The 24,400-nt window shown below is 37.4% G+C and overlaps 1 protein-coding gene across 28 annotated transcripts in view; it reads right to left on the reverse strand.

The window, feature by feature from the left end:
- Nucleotides 1-2,373: 2,373 nt before the first annotated feature.
- The window catches only part of PICALM (phosphatidylinositol binding clathrin assembly protein), a 102,538-nt gene continuing 80,511 nt past the window's right edge, over nt 2,374-24,400 (reverse strand). For 7 of the 28 annotated variants that reach the window (XM_063641492.1, XM_063641496.1, XM_055283156.2 and 4 more), the window contains 3 exons: nt 21,246-21,305; nt 19,336-19,440; nt 2,374-3,747 (listed from right to left, as the gene is read on the reverse strand). In XM_063641492.1, coding sequence (XP_063497562.1) covers nt 3,733-3,747; nt 19,336-19,440; nt 21,246-21,305 — 180 coding nt within the window. In that variant the 3' untranslated portion in view covers nt 2,374-3,732. Of the gene's footprint in view, nt 3,748-5,356; nt 5,460-19,335; nt 19,441-21,245; nt 21,306-22,676; nt 22,701-24,400 lie in introns of all 28 variants that reach the window. The other 21 variants (XM_055283154.2, XM_055283153.2, XM_055283144.2 and 18 more) reach the window with 5 other exon arrangements.

Consider the following 24,400-nt stretch of genomic DNA (forward strand, 5'->3'; position numbering starts at 1 on the left):
AGCTATTTTGAACCAGGGCTTGTCAGAAAAAAGTTTTTCTAACCTCACCTTTCTCTCCTAGTTGTCTGCCTAAAATCAGTTTAATCTTCGCTTCAAGTTACATCAGCCCCAGAACAAATACCATAGAAAGAACTTTCATTAACAATGTTGTCAGTTTCGTACAGCTTTCATGCAACTACGTCTGCATACTACATCAACAACAAATGGGACACAGTGAGTGCTTATGCTAAAATTAGGAATACTAGCTAGAAACACAGAAAACCTTTTGGACTGGTGATACTTCAAATAGGACATTACTTCTTAGTAACAGCAAGAAATCAGCTTAACGTTTTCAGCAAGAGGCTGCATGGATGATAATGCAGCCTTTTTTTCCCAAAGCTTCAGACGGCAGAATTCCAGAAGGGCTAGTCACACCCGTGGAAGGCAACAAGTGTGGCAGAACAAAGATCTAAGCTGACTGCAGAGGCCACTGATGAAAGCTGTGAAATATCTTTCCTGGAAGGCAAGAATAAATTCATCTGGCTTACTACTGTGGTGGCTCCATACACTGTGACCTAGTCACTGCTAGCACACAGAAGCCACACTCACTCTGAAGAGAAATTTTTTTCTCTTTGGAATTTTGTAGAATAAGCAGAGTTTGGAAGCGTGTTTGTGAGTTATGATAAATGAGAAGAACCTTGAAATTATTTTTAGTTCAAGAAAAACATCCCATTAAAGCCTATTTCCCATAAGTCACATTTTGTTGGCTTCTGGAAAAGCAGAAGATTCCTAGGCTAACATAAGGAAGTCCGCTTCCTAAATATGTATTCTCATAGTCACTGGTTAAGAAAGGGATACCTTTTTAAAAATGCTGAATGCTGATAGATGTTAAATCAAAGGCAAATAATTTTGAAAACGATTTGGGACAGGTATAGTTGTCCCCTGCTTACAATCTTCTCTCTTATCTCAGCCAATACCTACTTGCTAACTGGATAGTAAAATGATGTGAGCATGTATGAGTTTACAGCCTGATGTAGTTACGTAATCAATAGCTGATTTACTTCATTCATTATATTTTGGTTAAAGTTGCTCTTGTCACATGTTTGTATTCTTCCCTGTCAACGATGTCTGGGCATCAGAGGAGGAGGCAGGAAATGTATTTCACTAAAGACCACTGGGAATAAAGAGTGGCCATCAGTCTAGATTGCAGAGGGAAACAATCTCCATGTCAGTTTATATATTTGAATTACGTGACAGCAGGTCACAGAGAGAACAATGGACCATGAAACCAAGATTTGACTTCCATCTGTTAACTTACTCATCTGGGCAAGTTCCTTTTTTTTTTGAAACAGGGTCTCAACTCTGTCACCCAGGCTGGAGTGTGCAGTGGCATGATCCCAGCTCACTGCAGCCTCAACCTCCTGGACTCGGGTGATCCTACCACTTCAGTCTCCCAAGTAGCTGGGGCTATAGGCATACACCTGGCTAATTTTTGTATTTTTGGTACAGATAGCATTTCACCATGTTGCCCAGGCTGGTCTTGACCTCCTGGGCTCAAGTGATCGTGCACCTCAGCCTCCCAAATTACTGGAATAACCAGTGTGAGCCACTGCACCCAGCTCCTTTTCTGATTTCTGATTCCTACATATAAAATGGGTAAAATGTGGATAATACTTATCAAACACAGCCCAAAAGTTGTTTAAACAATAAAATAAAAATGGCTATGAAGCACGTCACATACTGAAACATACTTAAAAAAAAATAAGGCAATATGAAAGAAAACAAGCCACAGACCTTAAATATAAATACCTCCTCAAACATCACAAGAGACAAAAATTTGTAAACTTAAGGAGGGTAACTTATAAAAGTACAACTTCCCAGTTTATATGAAAATGGTTTAATAATAGTGAAACTTAAAAGCTGATAAAATTTATTGGCTACAACTACATTTTTTCTCCAATCACAGCAAATATTATGCAGACATTTATCAATGCAAAGCTTTTGATCCTTTATCATGTACTCTGAACCCTATGCACTACTAAATAGGCAACATGATACAATCAAAGGTTTCTTTGGCAGACATAATTACATGTACCAAAACGTTAAACTGCGTATTTTCCCTTAAACTTACCTGACTAAAGGCATCTGATCAAAAGACAAAAAGTGAACAATTTTAATAAGTAGTTGCATTTATCAATAATAGTCTACAAGGTAACAAAAGGTGTAAAGAGACATCTTTTTGAAAATTTATATAAAACAAACCTTCCATGTTACTAAATCAACAAATATAATCACCTGGGTATATTTTATTAGGGAAAAATGACAATACTGATGATAATAAAAAGAAAAAGGAAAAATGAAAATGCATCTCAGACCAGAATACCACAACAAAAGTTTTGTGGAAGCTGCATTTTATTTGAAAATCCACCCATTTTGCTAACATACATTTTAATATTGTAAACAAAAATAGAATCTGCAGAGACAATGCAACAAGAATGCTTAAACTCATGTACAGAATTGCTTTCCTACAATGAACTGTCCTTCTTAAGGCCCCTCTCCACCCAAATGTTAAAGATGTATTTACACAAAGCACCGATCAACAGTGCAGTTTAATTCTTCGTTTACTAAACTCTTGGCTAGACATTAACTTTAAAGATATTATTTCCCCTTATTTAAAAGGTACATGATCATAACATGGCACGAGCCAAATAAAAGATTCAGGGACTTTGCCCCTCTTCCCTCCCCCTTGTAACACCTTCTAGAGTTTTAGTGAAAAGAAGGAAAGTCTTGAAGTGAAAGCAATTCCTCACATTCATTTTGGAAAGGCCCTAATGTCAAATGGAAAATAATGACATGCCAAGCACAAAGCAGTAAAGATCCTTCCCAATGCACTAATGCTGAATTTAAAATGTAGTGCTTTTCCTAGTCAGTGAACTGTTCCCTGGCAAAATCCTAGGCACAGAATTGACTATAAGGATTAATGCATTTATAATGCTTCCCTAAATCCCATAGAGGCCGAGAATTCTTAAGAGATTCAGACCTATGGACTTGCCTTAAAATATTTAGTGCTCTGTATGTCAGCTGAGAAAAGCATTCTGAATCAGATTCATTCTTGTGGATAAAAATCAAACATACTGTGCACATCCATACTCATTTTCATAAGGAGGTCTGATACAATATTAATGTTATGTAAAATTGATAATCATAAATAAATACAAATACTTAAGGAATGTCTACTGCAAACTGAATATAATTTTTTTTTTAAAAAAGAAAAGTTAATTTCAGTTACTGTTTCTGTATTTGTGAGGACTGGAGAAAAGAAAGATAATGCATAATTAGGAATTTAATTTTGATCCCCCAAAAGAGTCCTGTTGAAATACAGTAAAGGACACAGTTCTCTCCAGGCAGCTTTTCCAAATACAAATTTCACACTTTCCAAATAAGGGCTTTTCTTGATAGGTTACTGATTATGGTTATTAACAGGAGTTGGAAGAATTGAAGGGTTAGTCACCAAAAAGACAGATCTTAGTCTTAAATCATAGCAATTCTTGGCTTTATAAACTGTATTGATACGTTCTCCTATAAACTAGTCCCAATTTCCTTCATGGGCCTTCACTGAGTTACTTGTGGCATTCTAATGGAAGAAGAGAGTTTAAGAGATTTAAGAGACAGCAGTTTGGATTTTGCTGGAAGTAAGGATTTTGCTGCTTGAGCACTTGTCTTCTTGGAGTAATTCCGTTTTCTTCCATCAAGTTACATAAACTGTATCTGGAAAAAAAAAAGTGGGTATGTTAATTCATTGTATTGTAGGATGTCTTCTCATAAATAAAAATGCTTTGTGGTCTTTACCATTTAACTGGCCCAGAAGTGTTCACAACATGCTTACCACAAACCCTGTTTATAAAACAAAGTCAGTATTATCAACTTATGTGCCAGAGAGCTCAATATTTGACACATATAGGGACTTCCAAATAATGTTCTTTGTTTTTGTTTTTGAGACAGGGTCTTGCTCTGCTGTCTAGGCTGGATTGCAGTGGCATGATCAAAGCTCACTGGCTGGGCACCATAGCTCACACCTGTAATCCCAGCACTCTGGGAGGCTGAGGTGGGCGGATCACCTGAGGTGAGTTCGAGAGTTCGAGACTGGCCTGGCCAATATGGTGAAACCCCGTCTCTACTAAAAATACAAAAATTAGCCAGGCGTGGTGGCGGGCGCCTGTAATCCTAGCTACTCGGGAGGCTGAGGCAGGAGAATTGCTTGAACCCAGGAGGCGGAGGTTGTAGTGAGCTGAGATCGTGCCACTGCACTCCAGCCTGGGCGACAAGAGCGAAACTCCATCTCAAAAAAAAAAGCTCATTGGAACTCCTGGGCTCAAGCAACCCTCCTGCATCAGCCTCCGGAATAGCTAGGACTGCAGACAGTTGCCACCACACCTGGCTAATTTTTGGGTGGGGGTAGAGACTAGGGTCTCACCATATTCCCCAGGCTGATCTTGAACTACCAGCCCCAAGTGATCCTCCTGCATCAGCCTCCCAGGGTGCTGGGATTACAGTCATAAGCAACCACATCCAGGCCAAATACTTAACTGCTAAAAATCGAGGAATAGCATGTGGAGGAGGAAAAGAAAGAAGATCAATGACCTATTTTTTCATGACAAGTTCAGAAAAATCTCTCCATAAGCACAAATACCACACGCAAAATCTCATTTGGGAAGCAAAATTTGAAATATTATTTCCAAATGATATACAATTAGAGATAATAAAGGGAACAGTAATATTATACTAAGTCATTTTTATTAACATAAATAAAAATCTGAAAGAGCCATAAAAAATGTTTTTCAATAGGGTACCACTGTTCATTCAAAGATATTTCACTCACAATTTCCCTTAAACTGCCCATCCAAAGCTCTATTACTGAAGTAGATGTGCTAAATAAACTTGCCAAATCAGAAGACTATAAACTCCCAAAGATCTAGAAGGTATATCTAAACTGGGGGCTAGAGTACCAAGAAGAACAAATTACCCTGTCTTCCAGCAAATAGAGGCAGTGTGGATCATATGCAGAATCCTTCCAATAGAAAGGGCTTAAGTAGTCACTTGCCCTTAATTAAAAAGCAAACTTTATCCGATCTCATCCATTTACTGTGAGCAGTGGATGAGATTACTTTAAATAATTATGTTAAAGATATTTTCCAAAAGTTGTTTTTCCTTACGTCCTATCTTTTCATTCTGCACCTAAAGAATAGAGGAAGAGGAGGAGGAGGAGAGGGAGCCTAGAGTCCTTTAAAGAAATGAAAGAGAAGCGTGAATTGTGTTTAATGTTTGGTAATTGTTTTTAAGTATTTAAGTCCCCATCTCCCACAACAAGTAGCAATACCTAAAGTGATTTATAAGAAATCCTCCAAAGAGAGCTCTGCAAAGGGGTCCTTTCCTGAAGCTCTGTGAGGACTGTGACTGGAGGGGCTGGATGCTGCCGACAGCTGGGGGAAAAGAAGACAGAGAGAGGGAAAGAAAAAAAGATCTCAGAATGACAGAACATGAAAGCAGAAAATGTATGAAAGAAGAAGTGGTTTTTGTTTTGTCATCTTTAATAAATATAAGGGCAGTCTTTGTAGAAAATGGATTGTTAAGACAAAAGTTTCAGTCACATGTCAAGTTAAAAGGTATGCAATGGCATGTGTTTTTCAGAAAACAAACTCGTGCTTCTGAAATTTCAAAGGAATAATGTCTTTTACCCAAAAGGTCGATATAAGCTGACCCATGGTTAAGAATTTTAATGTGTGTATGGGGGCAGTGGGGGGATAGGGGAGGGAATACATAATTGCATTTTTGTTTAAAATTGAGAGAACATGGTTTCCTGTGTCCAGGCTATCTGTCCAAAGCTGTGCAACTCTGACCTCAGTCCAGACCCAACACATCTAGCTGCAATATTCTTTCCTTTCTTTCTTCATAAGGGTCGAAAAGTCCTGTCCTAGGTTCATACACTTTTTACATGAAGTTTTCTCCTGCTCATTTATCTTGACAAACTGCAGCTGACACACATACTATGGGAGGTGAAAGGGACCTTAGAGGTCATCTACTGTAACTGTCAACATACTGCCCTGAATATGGGGAATACTTAAGATCTTTGATTCTGCCTCCTGTTTGGACATATTTACTTGATTCTTAGAATGTGTCCTATTGTTTAATTCAAATATACTGTAAGGCAAGTAAACCACTGAACTCAGGATGTATCTTTATTCTCCCAAACACAGACTATTCCTGAAGAACCAAGATATTAATTTTCATACATGTATCCTTCATTAAGCTGACATGAGCATTTCAAACCCAACATGAACCTTTCTACTTTGGAACAAGCTTTTAATTCTTTTTCTCCCTCTGTATAAGATTGCAAAGCATATAAGCACAGGACTATTACAAAATGAGCTATTCTTTTAGGGATGTCCAAGTGAGCAATAAAAGTTTACTAACTGGAAATAGTTTCAATTCATACTTCAACATTCAAATCCTATAGAAGATTTCTTTGCTGGTGCCAAGTGATTTCATTTCTTTCTACCTATTTATTTATTTATTTTCAGAAAAGCACTACAGAGAATGAACAGCCAATGAGCTTCAGCAAATATTACATCACTAGTATATGCAACTTGTTCTGGATGCCAAGATCAATTTATAAGCATCAGTTATACTCATGGTTAATTTCCTAATGCATATCTTGTTCCCAAAAACAAATGTTCAAAGACAATGGGAAGAGACAAATTGAAGGATGATGGAATCACGCAGGAAGCTACAGATGGGAGGACAGAGCAGCATGCCTGGGCTTGAGATTTCAAATATCATCCATGCAGAGACAAATTAAGGTATTAACTATTGGAAAGATTCCCCCTCCTCCCTCTTCAGTGCAACCACAGACGGCCAATCAAAAGCAGAATGATTTCAAGTAAAGAGATCATCAGTTACTGAGCTGGAGGGAGTCCAACATCCACATTTATCTCCAAGATTAACTTGGCTTCTCTCTGAAGCAGATTTTCTTTTTCACCTGAAGTTAAAACAACAGCAACAGCAAATCTTACTTATTGCAGATAGACTGCATCTAAAATCAGAAGTTTCCTATGATAGCCCCACACTGAAATACCTTCTTAAATCACATGTTTTCATGAGGGTAGCAGTCTGAAGACCTGACAGACCCACAGTAAAATGCCCCTGAAGAATATAGAAGAGACAAATCTATTTTCAATATGTGAGCATACTGCTAGACAAGCCCTAGAGGCTTATAAACAATGCTGAAAAGGATTACTTTTCCTGAGAAAAAGAGCTGGTTTTTTTATTAGAACTTCTAGTAGTCTCTTAAATTGGTAAAACACATACACGTCTCATGTCTATAAAAATGTAGCCAAACTAAAACATGACAGAGACTGCCAATAAGAAAACAAGACAACATCCCTGGAATAAGTTTCTTATCATCAATATCCGTATCAAGCAGATGAAATCGCAGCCAGGGCTAGCTTGGCTGACTGCACAGCTCCAAGGAGTGGGACACCCAGCAGCCCCTGACCATCCTACTCCTTCCTGGCATCTATTCCAAAGCACACACACACCATGAACTGGTGAGAAAGCAGTCACCCCAGAGAGTAAATAAGAGAAGGAAAGGAAATGTGCTTCAATAGCCCAATTACTGCTCAGGAAAATCAAGAACAAAATAGCATGAAGAGGCAATGGGATCTTGGTAGGTGAGAAGTAAGAGAATTTTAAAACTATAAGAGCTGACTCGACTCTACTTATTCCTGTGAGTAAATTAAAGAACATGATGTAGGGTTGCTAAAGAACATAAAAAGGCAAGGTTAAAGTACTAGAGGATAAAAAATTAAAAACACAAACCAGCAACCAAAAGACGGCTATTCACATAAATCACAAAATCATCAAATTTTACAAGACAGCATATGTAATTTGTTGTTCTGGACACCAAGACAAATCATAATTGATCTTTCCAGTCAAGCCCTACTATTACGTCACCAGGTATCTATCACAAATAAAATTAAAACAAAACAAAAACAAAAAGAGCCTTTACCTATTTACTTCAAATGACATTCTCTATCCCAAAATTCCCACAGAGCCAAAAAAATTGGTATAGCTATCAGTTTGTTCAAATCAAAATGACCTATGTCACAACTGAAGATGTCTTCAACAAAGTGGTCAATAGTAATGGTCCAATACAGACGCAGTCTTTTCTCATGTATAGAAAAATGAAATACTGAGAAGAGCAGCGTATAAATAAAAATACTAAAATCTGCAAGTGATTGACGATAGTATCTCTTAAATTCCTTCTCCCCTCCTCCACTACTCTAATCAATCAATGAGAAAAAATATGGTAAAATGTTACCAAAATCTTTGCATTATATCCAGAGCAATGATTTTTTTGGTTATAGAGTGTGTTTCATATAATCTATCTATCAACAGTGTCTTGTTCTGTCACCCAGGCTGTAGTGTAGTGGCGCAGTCTTGGGTCACTGCAGCCTCAATCTCCTGGGCTCAAGTGATCCTCCCATCTCAGCCTCCCAAGTAGCTGGGATTACAGGCATGCACCACCACCCCTGGCTTTTTTTTTTTTTTTTTTTTAAAGTTAAAGGTCTTGCAATGTTGTACAGGCTGGGTCAAACTGACTTATAATAAAAGACAAACACACCTAGCTTAAAGAAGGTTTAAAAAAAGTCTATTGATAGACTATCATAAAATAAAAATGGTTACTTCTTCATTATATTCCTGTTAACATCAAACAAAGAAAATTTCAGGTTAGAACAAGAAAACACCAACAATCTCAGAACGTGAGGCTAGTGGAATTAAAAGCTTATGAAAGGCTAAATGGTTGGATATTTAGGAAAAAACTTGTGACATATCATTTGGCCGTACTTAAAAATCCTTAGAGAACCAACTTTGCCATAGCTTTTCATTTGAATTTTTCAGTCACCCAAAAGCCTGGGTAGAAACTTAACAATGCTGTAGAGATTCATTTTGCCCCGCTGGCAAAATCAACCTCTTAAGAGAAAAATGGATTGTACTCCCTTTGCCTGGAATGACAGTGCCAGGTTTTGTAGAAAGATGGAACTGAATCTAATCCTAACTCTCTTATAAAATGGGATTTAGAATAATAGGCCCAATACCTGTATTGCCGCTTATGGCTGTCTTGAGAATTAAATGAACATAAGCACTCAGCATGCTGCCTGACACAGTAAGTAGCTCAGATATTCTTAGTTCCATCTTCCCTACTACCTACCATCAAATGTTCATCTAGTTATAAGAGAACTAGCTCAAATGTTCTCTTTTGCCTCTGTGTTGTTCTTGCTCTTCTGCCATGCTCTGTATGTCTTTCTTATAAGGGGTCTCATTCTATTATCAACTAGTCACTTGTGCATCTGTATTACACTCACCTTTAGGCTGCTCAGGTGCAGGAAACACTTTATCTGTCCTTTGTTCAGCAACTAGCAGTCACTTACACATTGTAAGAATTCTAAAATGTGCAAAATTAAAATGCCTTTTGGTGATAAAACAAGCTCCATATAAAAACAGTCTCCAAAGTGGGATGTACAAAGAAATTATTACAACTGTCCTATTTAAAAAAATTCCTATTTTTACATGCTTAAATGTACCTCATATATTGCTGTAGAAATATATGAATGTATTTTATAAATACACATACAGTCATGGTACATACTTGCTATGGTTTTGAGTGTTTGTTCCCTACAAAACTCTTGTTTAAATTTGGTTGCCATTGTAAACACCATTGAGAGTTAGGACTTTTAAGAGGTATTTAGGTTCTCATCAAGGGAGTGGGTTTGCTCCCTTTTGTTCTCTCTCTGCCTTTCTGCCTGCCGTTTGATACCTTCCACCATATTATCATGCACCAAGAAGGCCCTTGCCAAATCCCAGTACCTTGATACTAGACTTTCCAGCCTCCAGAACTGTAAGCCAATAATTTCTGCTCTTTATAAACTGCCCAGTCTATGGTATTCTGTTACATCAGCACAAACAGACTTAGACAATGCTTCAAACATGTTTTCCTAATACTGATGTGTAATCAAAACATTTAGAGACCATGGTGCTACTAAACAGGATTCCACAGAGACACTGAGTCACAGAACAGTTAGGCTGTTTTGGGGTAATGTTTAGAACATGACCAGGCCATTAGTGGTATACTGAATCCAGTTGCTTAGGGATATAAATTATACACTGCTGCATTTCATTTATTTATATTAAAGATAATGCGATTCCTCAGCTTCCTCTGTGAGACAGTGCTAAAAGACAGGATTTCTCTACCATATACATGTAGGGGTCTGTCCTTTGGGCTAAGTCTAGTGCCACAAATAATTGCTTCTTGTGTTTATGCTCAACAAAACCCCACTTTGGGTTTCTGCCCATCAACAACATAACAAAGTGATGCCAACATTAACCCTGTCACCTTGAATACATTACCCATTTTGTTTTTGTTGGTTTTTTTTTTTTTTTTGAGACAGAGTCTCACTCTGTTGCCCAGGCTGGAGTACAGTGGTGAGATCTCGGCTCACCACAACCTTTGCCTCCTGGGTTTAAGCAATTCTCCTGCCTCAGCCTCCTGAGTTGCTGGGACTACAGGTGCCCGCCACCACGCCTGGCTAATTTTTGTATTTTTTGTAGAGACAGGGTTTCACCATGTTGGTCAGCCTGGTTTCGAACTCCTGACCTCGTGATCCGCCCCCACCGCCGCCCCACCCAGCCTCCCAAAGTGCTGGGATTACAGGTGTGAGCCACCACACCCGGCCTGCATTACCCATTTTGTTTTAGGGGATGCCACACAGTGACCTGGGAGCATTCCACTTTGAATGTATGTTGTATCTGAACCTCTCTAAAACTTTTTTCCCCCCAAAGACAGGGTCTAGCTCTGTTGCCCAGGCTGGAGTACAGTGGTGTGATCATTGCTAACTGTAGCCTCCAATTCCTGGGCTCAAGTGATCCTTCCACCTTAGCCTCCAAAAGTGTTGAGATCACAGGTGTGAGCCACTGTGTGCAATTCTCCTCTTAGAATTAGAGAATAAGGACAATTCAGGGAATAGGAACAATTTCCAAAAATAGGGGAACCTTTAAATATTTTCTTAGTCAGTTTCAAATATTTTCATTTGATCCTTACAGCAAAATGATAAAGTACACAAAGTAATACCACAATTTTACAGGTAAGGAAACTAAGGCTCAAAGTTACAAAGAGAATTTGCTCTCAACACATGGTTAGCTGAGGAGTCAAGACTGCTGAATTGTGACCCCCTAAAAGATGTGTTGAAGTCCTAACCCCTGGTGCCCATAAATTTGACCCTACTTGGAAATAGGGTCTTTGTAGATGTAATCAAGTTAAGATGAGGTCATTGGAGTGACCCTAATTTGATGACTAGTGTCCTTATAAGGAGAGACACGTGGAGGTAGAGACCCATAAGAGAGAATGCCATGTGACAGGTAGAGACTAAATGGCTACAGATGCAAACTATGGAACGAATGGGGCTACCAAAAGCTGGAAAAGCCAAGGAAGGACCCTCCTCTAGAAAATTCAGAGGGAGCATGGCTCTGCCGATACCCTGATTTCTCCAGAAGTGATAGAAAACAAATTTCTGTTTTAATTTCTGTTTTTAAGAGCTTAAAAACTGTTAATATGCTTAATCAAGTTTGTGGTACTTTGTTACAGCAGTCCTAGGAAACTATAATATAAACTCTAATGCAGATCTGCTGGTTCCAAGGCTGGTGTTTTTTTCCTCTTCAAACTCTGCTATCCCAATTAATTTCAATTCAGCTAGAATTTATGGCTATATTGAATTTACAGGAAAAAGTTAAAGTTGGAGCAGAGAAATAATTTTTTAAAGGAACTTTTCTAGTAAATGTGAGACAATACATTCCCATTCTTTCTGTATATACAGTATTATATACATGGTCACTGATGTTCGTCATGAAGATTCTGCAGAACTTCGCAGGCACCCCAGACTTTAAGAACACTTTCTGGTTTTATTTATTAAGACAAGAAATTAGATTTCTACCTTTTCGAGAATGTCCTCAGCAAAAACCTAGTAATAAGCAAGGTCTTATTCCATAGGTTGTCTTGTTAGCAATAGTGGTCAGCAGATGAGACTTCTAACATTTCTGTTTTCAACGATTCAGGTGTGTCCTGGGAGCCAGTTTTCACCTATAGTACTACATCCCAATCCCCAAGGAAACGTCCCTCATGGTATTCTGCAGTAGGCAAGGATGAATGAGCACAACACACTGCTTACAAGGCAAAAAGCCTTCTTCGCAGAAATCCAGCTGGAGAGATCGGCTGACAGAGGAGGTACTGCCAATACTCACAATTAACACACCAAGAGAGTAAAACAACAACAACAACAAAACCAAAAAACAAAACCAAAACGAAGCCTAAGAGCAGCCACTAGTTCTTAAATACAAGAAAGTAATTTAAAAGGCTTTTTCTAAGACTTAAATTATTCGAATATCTAAAGGCAACAGTGTTCCCACTTAGAAGGATAAAAAGCACTCACAACAAGCTATCGTTTCCTTTCAGACACTTAACTGATGTCAGACTTATTTAAAATTAGCCACTGCAAACAACAACAAAAAACAGTAGACATTTTGAATCTTTAACCATATCCTCCATAAACAAAACTGGCAGTCCTCCTTTAAAAAAAGGCCTAATACCAGTCAAGAAACCAACAAAACTTAGCCAGGAGCAGTGGCTCACGCCTATAATCCCAGCACTTTGGGAAGCCAAGGTGGGAGGACTGCTTGAGGTCAGGAGTTCAAGACCAGTCTGATGTATGCTCGCTCTACAAAAAATTAAAAATTAGCCAGGCATGGTGGTGTGTGCCTGCAGTCTTAGCTACTCTGGAGGCTGAGGCTACAATGAGCCATGATCATGCCATTGCACTCCAGCCTGGGGGACAGAGTGAGACTCTGTCTCAAAAAAAAAAGAATAAAACAAAACAAACAAAAACAACAAAAAAGAAACCAACAGTTAATTTTAAAATTAAACGCCCAAAGGTAATACTCTGTATTTTTCATACTGCTTTTGGGAAAATAGGCAGATTGATATGTGACCAGTGGGAATTTTTCACATAAGGAAATAAGATGACAACAACCGTTCTCACCCCCAAAGAGCTCCAAAAATACCTAAACTGCCATATAAACATTCATTTAAAAAGTGTTATTTCATATCACAATGACTTTCAAAAGAAAATTGAAACTATAACTGTCTTCATGCTTAGTAACATAATAGCTGTATATTGCAACTGAAGAATGAGTTTATGAACTACTAGCTTAGCAATGGACATTTCAATTTATGTAAAGCATCAGTAAGAGAAAGCAGGAGTCCCCTTTCTAGACACACTAGCAATCTGTACCAAGCAACCAAATAGTTAAGACCGTGAGGAAGCACAGAAGGAAAACCACAATGACCTAGAATTTACCATGAATGTAAACATCTAGGAAGATGCACTAATGTAGAACAACATACTAAAGACAGGTACAATGTTAGGCATGAAACAGAAAAATATAATATCCATTGTTAAACAGCTCCATGAAAATATCTAAAAAATACAGAAAAATGACCCAACACACACACACACACACACACACAAAAGGAGAAAAAGGTACATGTATAGAAATTCGTAAGTTCAAAGCTACAGCGCGGTCTACTAAATTAAAGCCATAATGACAATTTCCTGAAGAAATGAATCAAGTCTGAGCTAACAGCCATCTGGAAGGTGTTAGCTGCTTCCTCACAAACAAGCACTAATGCAGTGCTTAGAGTAACCTAGATAAAATGTAAGACACACAACATACTGGAATGTCTCACTAAATGGCAACAAGATAAACATATCTGAGAGGGCTAGAGTTCTCTCAAAAATGTTAACTTGATATAACAATAATCAGGCAAGAGACCAAGAGCTACAAGTTATGCCTTAGGTGAGTAACAGCTCTCAAAACAAACACTTCAAAGAGCAAGGAAGAATTTTGGGAACAGCTGTAGAACTGAGATTTGATTAAAAGATTCCATTTTGATGGAATTTCATTTTTCATTTAAACTACCATTTACTTTACCCCATACAAAGAGATGGATGATCTCTGCCCTCAATATTTTTTTAATCCAATTGAAAAAAACGGAATAAAACAATGAAGGAACAATTAAAAGATAATTCATCAAGAAAAATTATTTTGGTTTCGGCTAGCATTCTACAGACAAAATTAATCCAAGAGACTGGCTGAGAATCATTTAACATTAAAGCATGAGAAAAACCTCATCTAATTCAAAGATAAACAGTTTAATTTTTTCTTTCTAAAAAACAAAGAGAGTCTCACTATGTTGCCGAGGTTGGTCTGGAACTCCTCCTGCACTTAAGTGATCCTCCTGCCTCAGCCTCCCAAAGTGCTAGTATTATAGACATGAGCCACTGTGTTTGGCCAACAGTTTAACTTTTAATTATTATAAATGTTCAATCATAAAGATAAAATAAAGCTGTATTCATTCCTCAGGTGAGCCGTCTAATGTTTTAGCTCACCATAACTATTAGCCAACAAATCAAACCAATTTTGAACACCACTGTAAGTTATTATAATGGTTACATGTAAGTGAAATGAGAGATTAAGGAGGAGCAGAGTAAGTTATATGATGAAAAAGGTAAGTTTACAAGGTGATTCATTTACTTAACAAATAACGTCCAAAAACTATTACATGTCAGGCACTGTTCTAGGAACTAGGGACAGAGAAGTAAACATGCCAGAGAAGCTTGCCTTCATGAAGCTTATAATCTAGTAAAGAAGGCCCTTGCTAGACTGGATGGACGCCAGGTAGTCACAAGGTCTATAAGAAAAAACAATGCAGAATAAGGAAAAGAATTCCAGATCTCATATGGATGTGAAAGGGACACGAGATGACTGAAGACGGGACAAAGAGTAAACCCACTTTATGGCAGGTGAAGGACTTATGGAAAAGACAAATAACAGCAGAACACTGGATACTTATTGAGAATTGTAAAAGTATGTAATCGAAGAACTTGAATATTCCGTTAACTCATTATAACTCTTATAAACAGGGAGGCTTCATGAGGTTGTTTTAAGATGGAAGGAAAGCTGAGAAAAGGCTTTAAATGTTCAGTTATATTTAGATTCACCTCCTTAGGCTGGGCACAGTGGCTCACACCTGTAATCCCAACACTTTGGGAGGCCCAGGAGGGCGCATCACTTGAGGCCAGGAGTTTGAGACCAGCCTGGCCAACATGGTGAAATCCTGTCTCTACCAAAATTTAGTTGGGTGTGGTGGCGTGTGCCTGTAATCCCAACTGCTGGGGAGGCTGAGGCAGGAGGTTTAACACAGGAGGCAGAGGCTGCAGTGAGCTGAAATCGTACCACTGCTCTCCAGCCTGGGGGACAGAGTGAGACTCTGTTACCCACACACAAAAAAGATTCACCTCCCTAAATGTTTGAGTATGGAGACAGGTGTTACAAATACTGCCTACAAAAGACTGTTTCAGTATTTACAAAACGGATTAAATCAGGGAGGCAAAGAACATGAGTGACTATTGCAAAACAAGTGTGAATAAAGAGGTTCCAAGACTGGGTGAAAGCTGTAGAATGCAAGGAGAAGGGTGGGTCTAATTGTAGCAGAGGAACAATTAGTGGGACTTTGTGATTAGATACATGGAGAACAAAGGAATTACAAAAGAATTAAAAGTAACTAACAAATTTAAGATTCTGACTTTCAAATGATTCAAATGACTATGTAGAGACCAAAGCTTCTTCGAGCCATTTGATTGCTGCCTGATTTTATTTTCCTAGTTATCAATTTGCTTCCTTCATTTGCTTTTTCAGTAATACTTAAGTACTCATTTCAAATTTTATCTTTCAACAAGAAACTTATTACCCTAATGTTCTCATTCACTTCTCTTCTGATACAAAGTAATTAGGAAAAGGTATTTCTGTCCCTGTTTTTTTTTCATGCACAAGGAAATTCTGGCACTTTTCTGGTGTTTCTGTGAAAGGGTTATGTGGGTTTTAGAAGGCAACAGGACATAAAACCTGGGTTAAGAGCAGATGCCGGGTGGGTACGGTGGCTCATACCTGTAATCCCAGCACTTTGAGAGGCCGAGGCAGGTGAACTGCTAGAGCTCAGGAGTTCAAGAACAGCCTGGGCAACATGGCAAAACTCCATCTCTAAAAAAAATACAAAAATTAGCCAGGCATGGTGGCATACACCTGTAATCTCAGCTACTCAGGAGGCCAAGGCGGGAGGATGGCTTGAACCAGGGAGGTGGAGGTTGCAGGGAGACGAGATCACACCACTGTACTTGAGACTGGGTGACCGAGCAAGACCCTGTCTCAAAAAAAAACAAAAGAAAAACAGAGCAGATGCTGGGCAAAAAGCAATTTTTGTTTTGTTTTTTTTTTTTTTTTTTTGAGATGGAGTTTAGCTCTTGTCGCCCAGCCTGGAGTGCAATGGCGCAATCCAGGCTCATTGCAATCTCTGCCTCCCAGGTTCAAGCAGTTCTCCTGCCTCAGCATCCCAAGTAGCTGGGATTCCAGGCATGCGCCACCAAGCCCAGCAATTTTTTGTATTTTTAGTAGAGACAGGGTTTCACCATGTTGGCCAGGCTGGTCTTGAACTCCTGACCTCAGGTGATCTACTCACCTCAGCTTCCGAAAGAGCTGGGATTACAGGCGTGAGCCACCGTGCCTGGCCAACAAGAAATTTTTTAAAGGTAGATTTTTACCAACATTTTAAAAAAACATGTTTAGGTTTTTAAAAAGCAAAACTCACACACAATGTTTCAAGGTTGAAGGTTATTACCCAAAACTGTAGAGGATATTCTTTACAACTATAGTAGTTACATCCTGAATGTGTAAATGTGGTTTACAATTTAGCAGAAAAACCTAAGGAGTGTGCAGACTGTTCACTGCTGACAAAAGAAGATGGTGCTACCATATTGGCCAGTAAGGGCTCAGTCCCACTAGCAGAGAGACTGTGGTATAAATGAGCACTGGACTAGGAATCAGAGACACCTGGGGATAAGTTGATTTCACCACCTAATTAGTTGAAGAATCTTTCCAAGTCTGTCTTCTTTACCTATGAAAAGTGACAGTGAGAGCAGACCCATCTACCTTAAAGAATCGGATAACACAACGTACGTGAAAGTAATTGGAAATTGTCTGGTAGCATCCAAGCTTAAGGTAGCAATATATTCTGACAACGGCCTACAAATCAAGATGCAGAGTGGGTGAAGGGTTTAACTACGTATCAGGAAAAACACTTCTGTAGTCAAAGGTCCCTAATAAGTCTTTAGCAAGGAATATAGCTTTAAAAAAAATTACTTAAATACATTTAAGGTTTCTATCACTTAGTCTCTTGTACCAAAAAAAAAAAAAAATTTTTAAAGTAAATGATACATATCTGAAGTTACATATACAAATAACAAAATAAAAAACAAAAGGACATGAAAAAGACATAATTGTATATCAAGAAAACATCTACAACAGATAGGGAAATCATCCATATACTTCTTAAAAGATTATCAAGTTAAACCAGTAACGAGATTACTGCTGGTAAAGTTCAATACTAGTTACTAAAAATACTGTAAATACTCAGTCTATTTTATAAAAACAAATGCATAGAAAGTAACTGACTTATAAAAGTAATGACTGTGTCAACTACCCTCACTCCAAGTTATTTTCAATTTTCACTGTAAATACTTAGCTGGTTAAAGAACAAGGAGGAAGTCATTTTAACATGGACAAAGGGTGGGGTAAAAAAAGAGGCATGTTGGTAAATGTATTAATTGCAACCAAAATGAATTTTACCCCTTAATCAGAACTAAATTCACTACCCACTCTCAGCCAAATAGAGATATCAATTTATTAAGAGATGCATTATTCAAAACGGCTGAAAAATGAAAGGATTGCCTAGGCTTCACTAGTCTATGAAATACAGTCCACTATTTCACTTTCTGTGGTTTCAGTTACCTGAAGTGAACCGTGGTCTGAAAATATGTAAGTAGAGGATATTAAGATAGTTCAAGAGAAAGACAGAGAGGGAGAGAGCAAGCATGTCCATGAGCAAGAGCACACATTAACAAAACTTTTATTACAGTATACTGTTGCTGTTCTATTATTCATTATTATTAATCTCTTACTGTACTTAATTTATAAGTTAACCTTTATCAGAGGTATGTATGTATAGCATATATATGGTTCAGTACTATCCCATTTTCAGGCATCCACTGTGGGTCTTGGAACATATCCCCCAAAGAAAAGAGGGGACTATTGTGCACAGAGACTAGATTCAAATCGAATCAGATAAACTAATTTTGGCAATGTAAGACTGTATGCTTTGGCAAATGTAATATATATGCATTCAAGTGGAAGGGGAATAACAAGTCCACTAACCAAGTGCTCATTCACATGTTTTCAAATAAGCATTAAACACATAACCAATCAGTTAGGATTAGCAACCATTTAAGAAAAGGAGGGGTGTTCTAACAATTGCATATAATTAACTACTTCTAGATGTCAAACAGTATGAGCAGAGCCGCAGACACAGAAGGATAAACCATCCTATCACTTCACAAGAGCCTCATCCCAGAGTATGCCACCAGAGAAGTGAATAACAAAGGAATTCCCTATCTCTTCTAACCATAAAGGGTAAAACCTTTAAAAAAAAAATTCTTCTAATGCAACAATAATGGGATAAAACAGTGTATATTTATGGTGTATTTTCAGGAACTGGGAGAAAAAAAGCCTTAGAAACACATGAAGAGGAAAGTCTCTGGATTAAACAATCTAGTTTAGCATGACATTTCAAGCTTTTTGACTCCTTTTTTTGGTGTTTGAAAACAATCCTCCGTGGCAGAAAGTTATCTAACGAAAAAATAATATTCAAAACTTTTTGGAGAGTTGCCAAGAGTTTCACAAGCATCTCAAGGGCAACACACCCTGCTGTAGCATCATTCTAGCCATTAGCCAAGGAACTAAAGCTCTGAATTAATGGTTTTGAGGGTTCACAAAGGATAGTACACCAGAATCATGAAGAGCAAGTAGGCTCCTTAATCTCAGAAAAATCATCCTCTGGATCCACCAACTATAAGTTACCAAGAATTTTCTGTCTTTAGTATTTGCTATCTACTTATCCTTTCCCTCCAAATAATCAATATTCCTAAAGCTCTTATATAAGAAAGATATGAAGCAAGCAATATCCATAATGAAGGGAGAAAGTGCTAGTAACTTGTTTCTCAAGTCGTACAAAAGGGTTTTATAGTATCATATTCCTTCCAAATCAAGCACATTACCACAGTTACATGTAGTGTGTAATACCTGTGCTCCTGATACAGGGCCAAAGGGGTTTGGTGGTCTCATGACAGGCTGGCTGTATATTAAGGTTGGTTGTGTCATTACAGGGACACTTCCCATTTGTGGAGGCTAAAAAAGAGAAAAATATCAAGTTAAAAGATATTGACTCCCATGTTCCTTATTGTGACTAAGTAAATAACAATGACAACAGGGATGACAGGTCCTAGTACCTTTGCTTGACTCAAAGGGTAACTTCCTCTGAATATAAGTAAGACTAACAGCTACAAACTTTCGAGAGTATTTTTTTTTCTTTTGGTACGTAAAGTCTTTAACATGCTCATTTTTATAATGTAGTAACAAACCCTAACTTTTTCTATTCAATGAGTTGCAAAATTTAAACTTTATTGTAGTACAACAGATAAAATGATTTAGACTAAGAGCTTCCAAATTTATCAGGTTTAGACATCAAGAAAACTTAAGACTCTGTCTTCGCTGCTACGATATTTCAAAGTAAATTGCCTTTGTATAACAAATCAAGTACTTTTGCCATTATGCAAGTGATCACAAGTGAAGACAGTTGATTCTCTCAATAAGCCTGCTCTAGTTCTTTCATTTTATGTCATATAAGAATCAAGAACGAGCTTAAATTACACACCAGAGGTTAACTCTTTCTTGAGTAACTGAAAATAGAATCTCAACCAAATACGTTTCTTTAAAAATTACCACTACAGGGTATAAAATTAACCTAGTAAGTGACAATACCTAGTGTAAAAATAATGCACATACAGACTACTGTTTTGGTTAAAATGCAATGCTCTAAAATCTTTCCTTTCAAGAAGTTCTATTTATTGTTTCAAGTAGACTACTATTTGCATTTAGAGCTTCATTTTAAGTTTACGGCCTGAGTTTCTCAGCAGACATTTTTTTTTTTTTTTGAGATGGAGTCTTGCTCTGTTGCCCAGACTGGAGTGCAGTGGCATGATCTCAACTCACTGTGACCTCTGCCTCCTGGGTTCAAGCGATTCTCCTGCCTCAGCCTCCCGAGTAGCTGGAATTACAGGTGTGCACCACCATACCCAGCTAATTTTTGTATTTTTAGTAGAGACGGAGTTTCACCATATTGGTCAGGCTGGTCTTGAACTCCCAATCTCAGGTGAGCCACCCACCTTGGCCTCCCAAAGTGCTGGGATTACAGGCATAAGCCACCACACCCAGACTCAGCAGACATTTTAATGCAATGACTGCGAAAAAAAAGCTGTGAAACTTCTCCACATGTATAAAAGGAGTTACCTCCATATCATATATATAAAGAAGTAACATAGCAGGCACAGTAGCAATACCAAGGGACATGGTACTGCCTTCTACCAGGAACAGTTCCTCAAATACATACCAGTGGGTTGAAGCTACTAGCACCTTTTCTTATCTAAGTGAGTCTCTATATACTAAGAGTTGGGAAAGTAAGGGCAATCTAAAATGCACATTGTGGCATTTTGCAAGGTTAAAAGACTGTTTTTGTACTGTAATAATCACTGTCATAGGAAAATTTCTCTAGCCTTTATCAGACTAAATTTACCTCTATACAATTCAAGTGTTAATCCCTCCCATGCCCTACAATATTAGGTTATAAGACCTCACTGGTATTTAATACATGGTCACAGCAACAAAGGCTTATAATTAACATTAATGTTTGAAATATAAAAGGCCCAGCAAAGTTACGAGGAGAAAAATAAACCAAGTAATACTATGAACAAGATCTCTTGTATAATAATTATTCTAGACATACTTATGAAACCAATGCTATAGTTCTACTGCCTTAGGCACTAGGGCTAGGGGTATGAGGAGCACTAAATTCATTTTTAGGTTAAATTGTAACAAAAACATGTTACATATGAATCAATATTTTTTCCAAAAGCTGTACCTAGGAAAATACTTACAATTCCATATCCTATCATGCCTGTTGGTGTAGTAGCAGGATAGGCCATTACAGGGGGTGCCTAACATAGTGAAAGGAAAAATAAACAAGAAAGTATAACTCATGTGTGTCAACTGAGTTCAAGGAATTAGTAGCTGCAGTTCCACTAAAAAGAATTGCTAAGACAGCTGTAAGTGACACTTGTGATCATTAAGAACTGTCGATTAATAGTGAAAAAAAGTGTTCTGAAATTAGCAGAAAAGCAGACTTATCAGAAGGAAAAATATACCACTTAAACTTAGATACAGCAGTGATCTAAGATTTCATCATGCTTTTAACAGCTTTAAAAATCTTTAGATTTAAAAAAGTATCTTAAATAGTTCTAAAATTTAAAGCCTATCACTATCATAAAAAAATGTCTACCCAGAAAAAGTATTATTGAATGTTTTCTTACTTAGGTACCTGATTGCTTTAGCATTCAAAGAAAAAAATGTAAAGATCTCAAATCAATCAATAACCTGATCTTCCAAAAAGTTAGTTTCTAAGGATCTTACTCACTCTTTTCAAAAAACTCCAAAGGTTTCAAACTACTATTGAGTATAACTATTTCTATGAACCACAGTTCTTTATATAGAGTATGTATGTTAGCTTTCTAATTTATTCCAAAAATTATTTAAGAGGAACAATCAATTAGGTCAGTTTATGCTTTCATGTTTAAAAGAACCATTTACCACTACGATGTTTAAGTTCCCCTCTTCCTACTACTTTGATTATCTGTAAACATACAATTTGATAACAGAATCATTTTAGATACAGTTGCTGTCTTAACAACATTTCCTGTGTGTGTTTCTCATAATGAAAACTGAAATTGAATAAAGGTGAAAGACCAATAACACTGCTAAAACATAAAATAACTGAAATTATATGGCAATTTGAACATACGCATGGAGAAATTAAATGAAATATAACTTTAAAAAAATAACACTAAAGTGAATAGTTATAAGTTTAGTATTTGGGTGAGCGTGTAGGGCTTATTGGTCTCTCCCTACTTAAAACCAAGATCTGCAAGAGCAGTAGACAAACTGCCAAGAAGAGCAGAAGCCTGTAAGATTTCATGCAGTTGTTATTTTAAACATTACCACAATCAACATTTCCCTTCATTCAGAAGTCATCAAGGGCATAGTGGCAGCACAGATACACACACAGACACCCAGCCATCTGGCAGCAAATGGCGGAATACTAAGCAAGAAAAAAAAATCAATATTTCCCATGCCACCATCAGAATCAATTCTGCAACACATCCATGAAATCAGTAGATGTTAGGAAGAATTTGTGGCACATTGAAAATCTGAATGTGAAAACAAGTAATAGCTGAAAGGTTATGAGATTCTGCTACAGCAGTGGTTAATAGCATGCCAATTTATTGCAAAAAGGCTCATTTTTGGTCACTTACGTATTGTGGAAAATGCATGCCATTCTGTTTTTCCCAGGGAGAACAATTACATAATGCAATAACACTGGATTAGAACAAGTACTTACACAACAGAAAATACACAGAGAGCATTTTAGTTCACATGTACATTCACTAACTACCTAAAATCCCTTGTATTTCCAGTATCTAATGAAAGAACATCTATACTAAAACACTATCAAGGTTGACAAGGGAATTGTAGTCTTTGGCCTCATTTCTTTATATAAAAAACAGTTTATTGATTACAAGTATCATTAAAACATCAATTCTATCAACAGTGTCAATAGTGCAAAATTCTGGGCATCGCATAAACAGGGTTGCATCAGATGTCTACCACAGAAAAAAAACCAGCACCAATTAAACGAATTTGTAGTATAATATATATTTTAATAAAATTCCAATGAATTTGTGTTAAAAAAACACTGAAAAACCTTGACAGTGTTTAAGAATAAAAAGGTTAGAAATGTAAAGAAATGTCAAAAGCAGCAGTTTATCTTAAGTAGTGAATCATATTATCAGCCCCAAACATTAGCCATTAAAAAGAAAACTCCATAAAATACATACAAATATTGTAGCCAAATCCTTAGGAGATGATATACATTACCATATATAACACAGCAAGATAAAGACTGTTATCAACTTAAATACAAATTCTACATGACTAAATACCTATTACATTTTAGCAGTCAGTCTTAAGTGCTATGAACTCCTAATATTTCATATAGATTAATACTAACTTAATATAAGAAAATATTCACTATATTTTAATAGCAGCATTGGTATTTATATCATTCCTCATACATCATCAATGTCGTAATTCACACGAGACCATAAAATCCACTACTCTAAACTCCTACCATACCCTGGTCGGTGAGGTGTGTTATAGTGGGAAGAAGACTGGATTCAGAGTCAAAGAGATGGATTTCAACTTAAATCTGCTTTTCAACTGCTTTGCACTTAGGGAAAAAAAAATCTTTAAAAGCGGGATGATACATGCTCCAATTCCCTCAAGAGAGCAACATTTACAGGTTTAAGATTGTGTATTTGTGTTTATAAAAATCTAAACTACTTAAATGCAAAGTTTTAAAATCAGTGATGATAGGCTGGGCGTGGTAGCTCAGGCCTGTAATCCTAGCACTCTGGGAGGCCGAGGCGGGTGGATCACTTGAGGTCAGGAGCTCAAGACCAGCCTGGCCAACATGATGAAACCTAGTCTCTACTAAAAATTAAAAGATTAGCTGGGTGTGGTGGTGGGCACCTGTAATCCCAGCTACTCGGGAGGCTGAGGCAGGAGAATCACTTGAACCTGGGAGGCAGAGGTTGCAGTGAGCTGGGGTCGCACCACTGCAATCTAGCCTGGGCAAAAGAGCAAGACTCCGTCTCAAAAAAAAAAAAATACAAAATAATAAAATTAGTGATGGCAATGAACACTGTCTGAAAGAAAACAAAAACAACAAAAAAAAACACTGCCTTAAAAAGGTAGCCAAATCTCAATATCACTTTCCATTTATGAAGTCTTCAGCTATATAATAAAATGCACAAATTTTTACAAACATACTATTTTTAGCTCAGTCCTACTAATTTTAACATATCATTAACCCATGGAAAACAGGGCAGTGCTCTGGAAGTGGCTATAAGGACAATAGCAGCCTCTAACAGTAATAGGACAGCTGTTAGTAATGTGTAGCCCATGTAATCAAAACACA

The sequence above is a fragment of the Symphalangus syndactylus genome, chromosome 6 (assembly GCF_028878055.3).
Source record: "Symphalangus syndactylus isolate Jambi chromosome 6, NHGRI_mSymSyn1-v2.1_pri, whole genome shotgun sequence".
Taxonomy (NCBI): Eukaryota; Metazoa; Chordata; class Mammalia; order Primates; family Hylobatidae; genus Symphalangus; species Symphalangus syndactylus.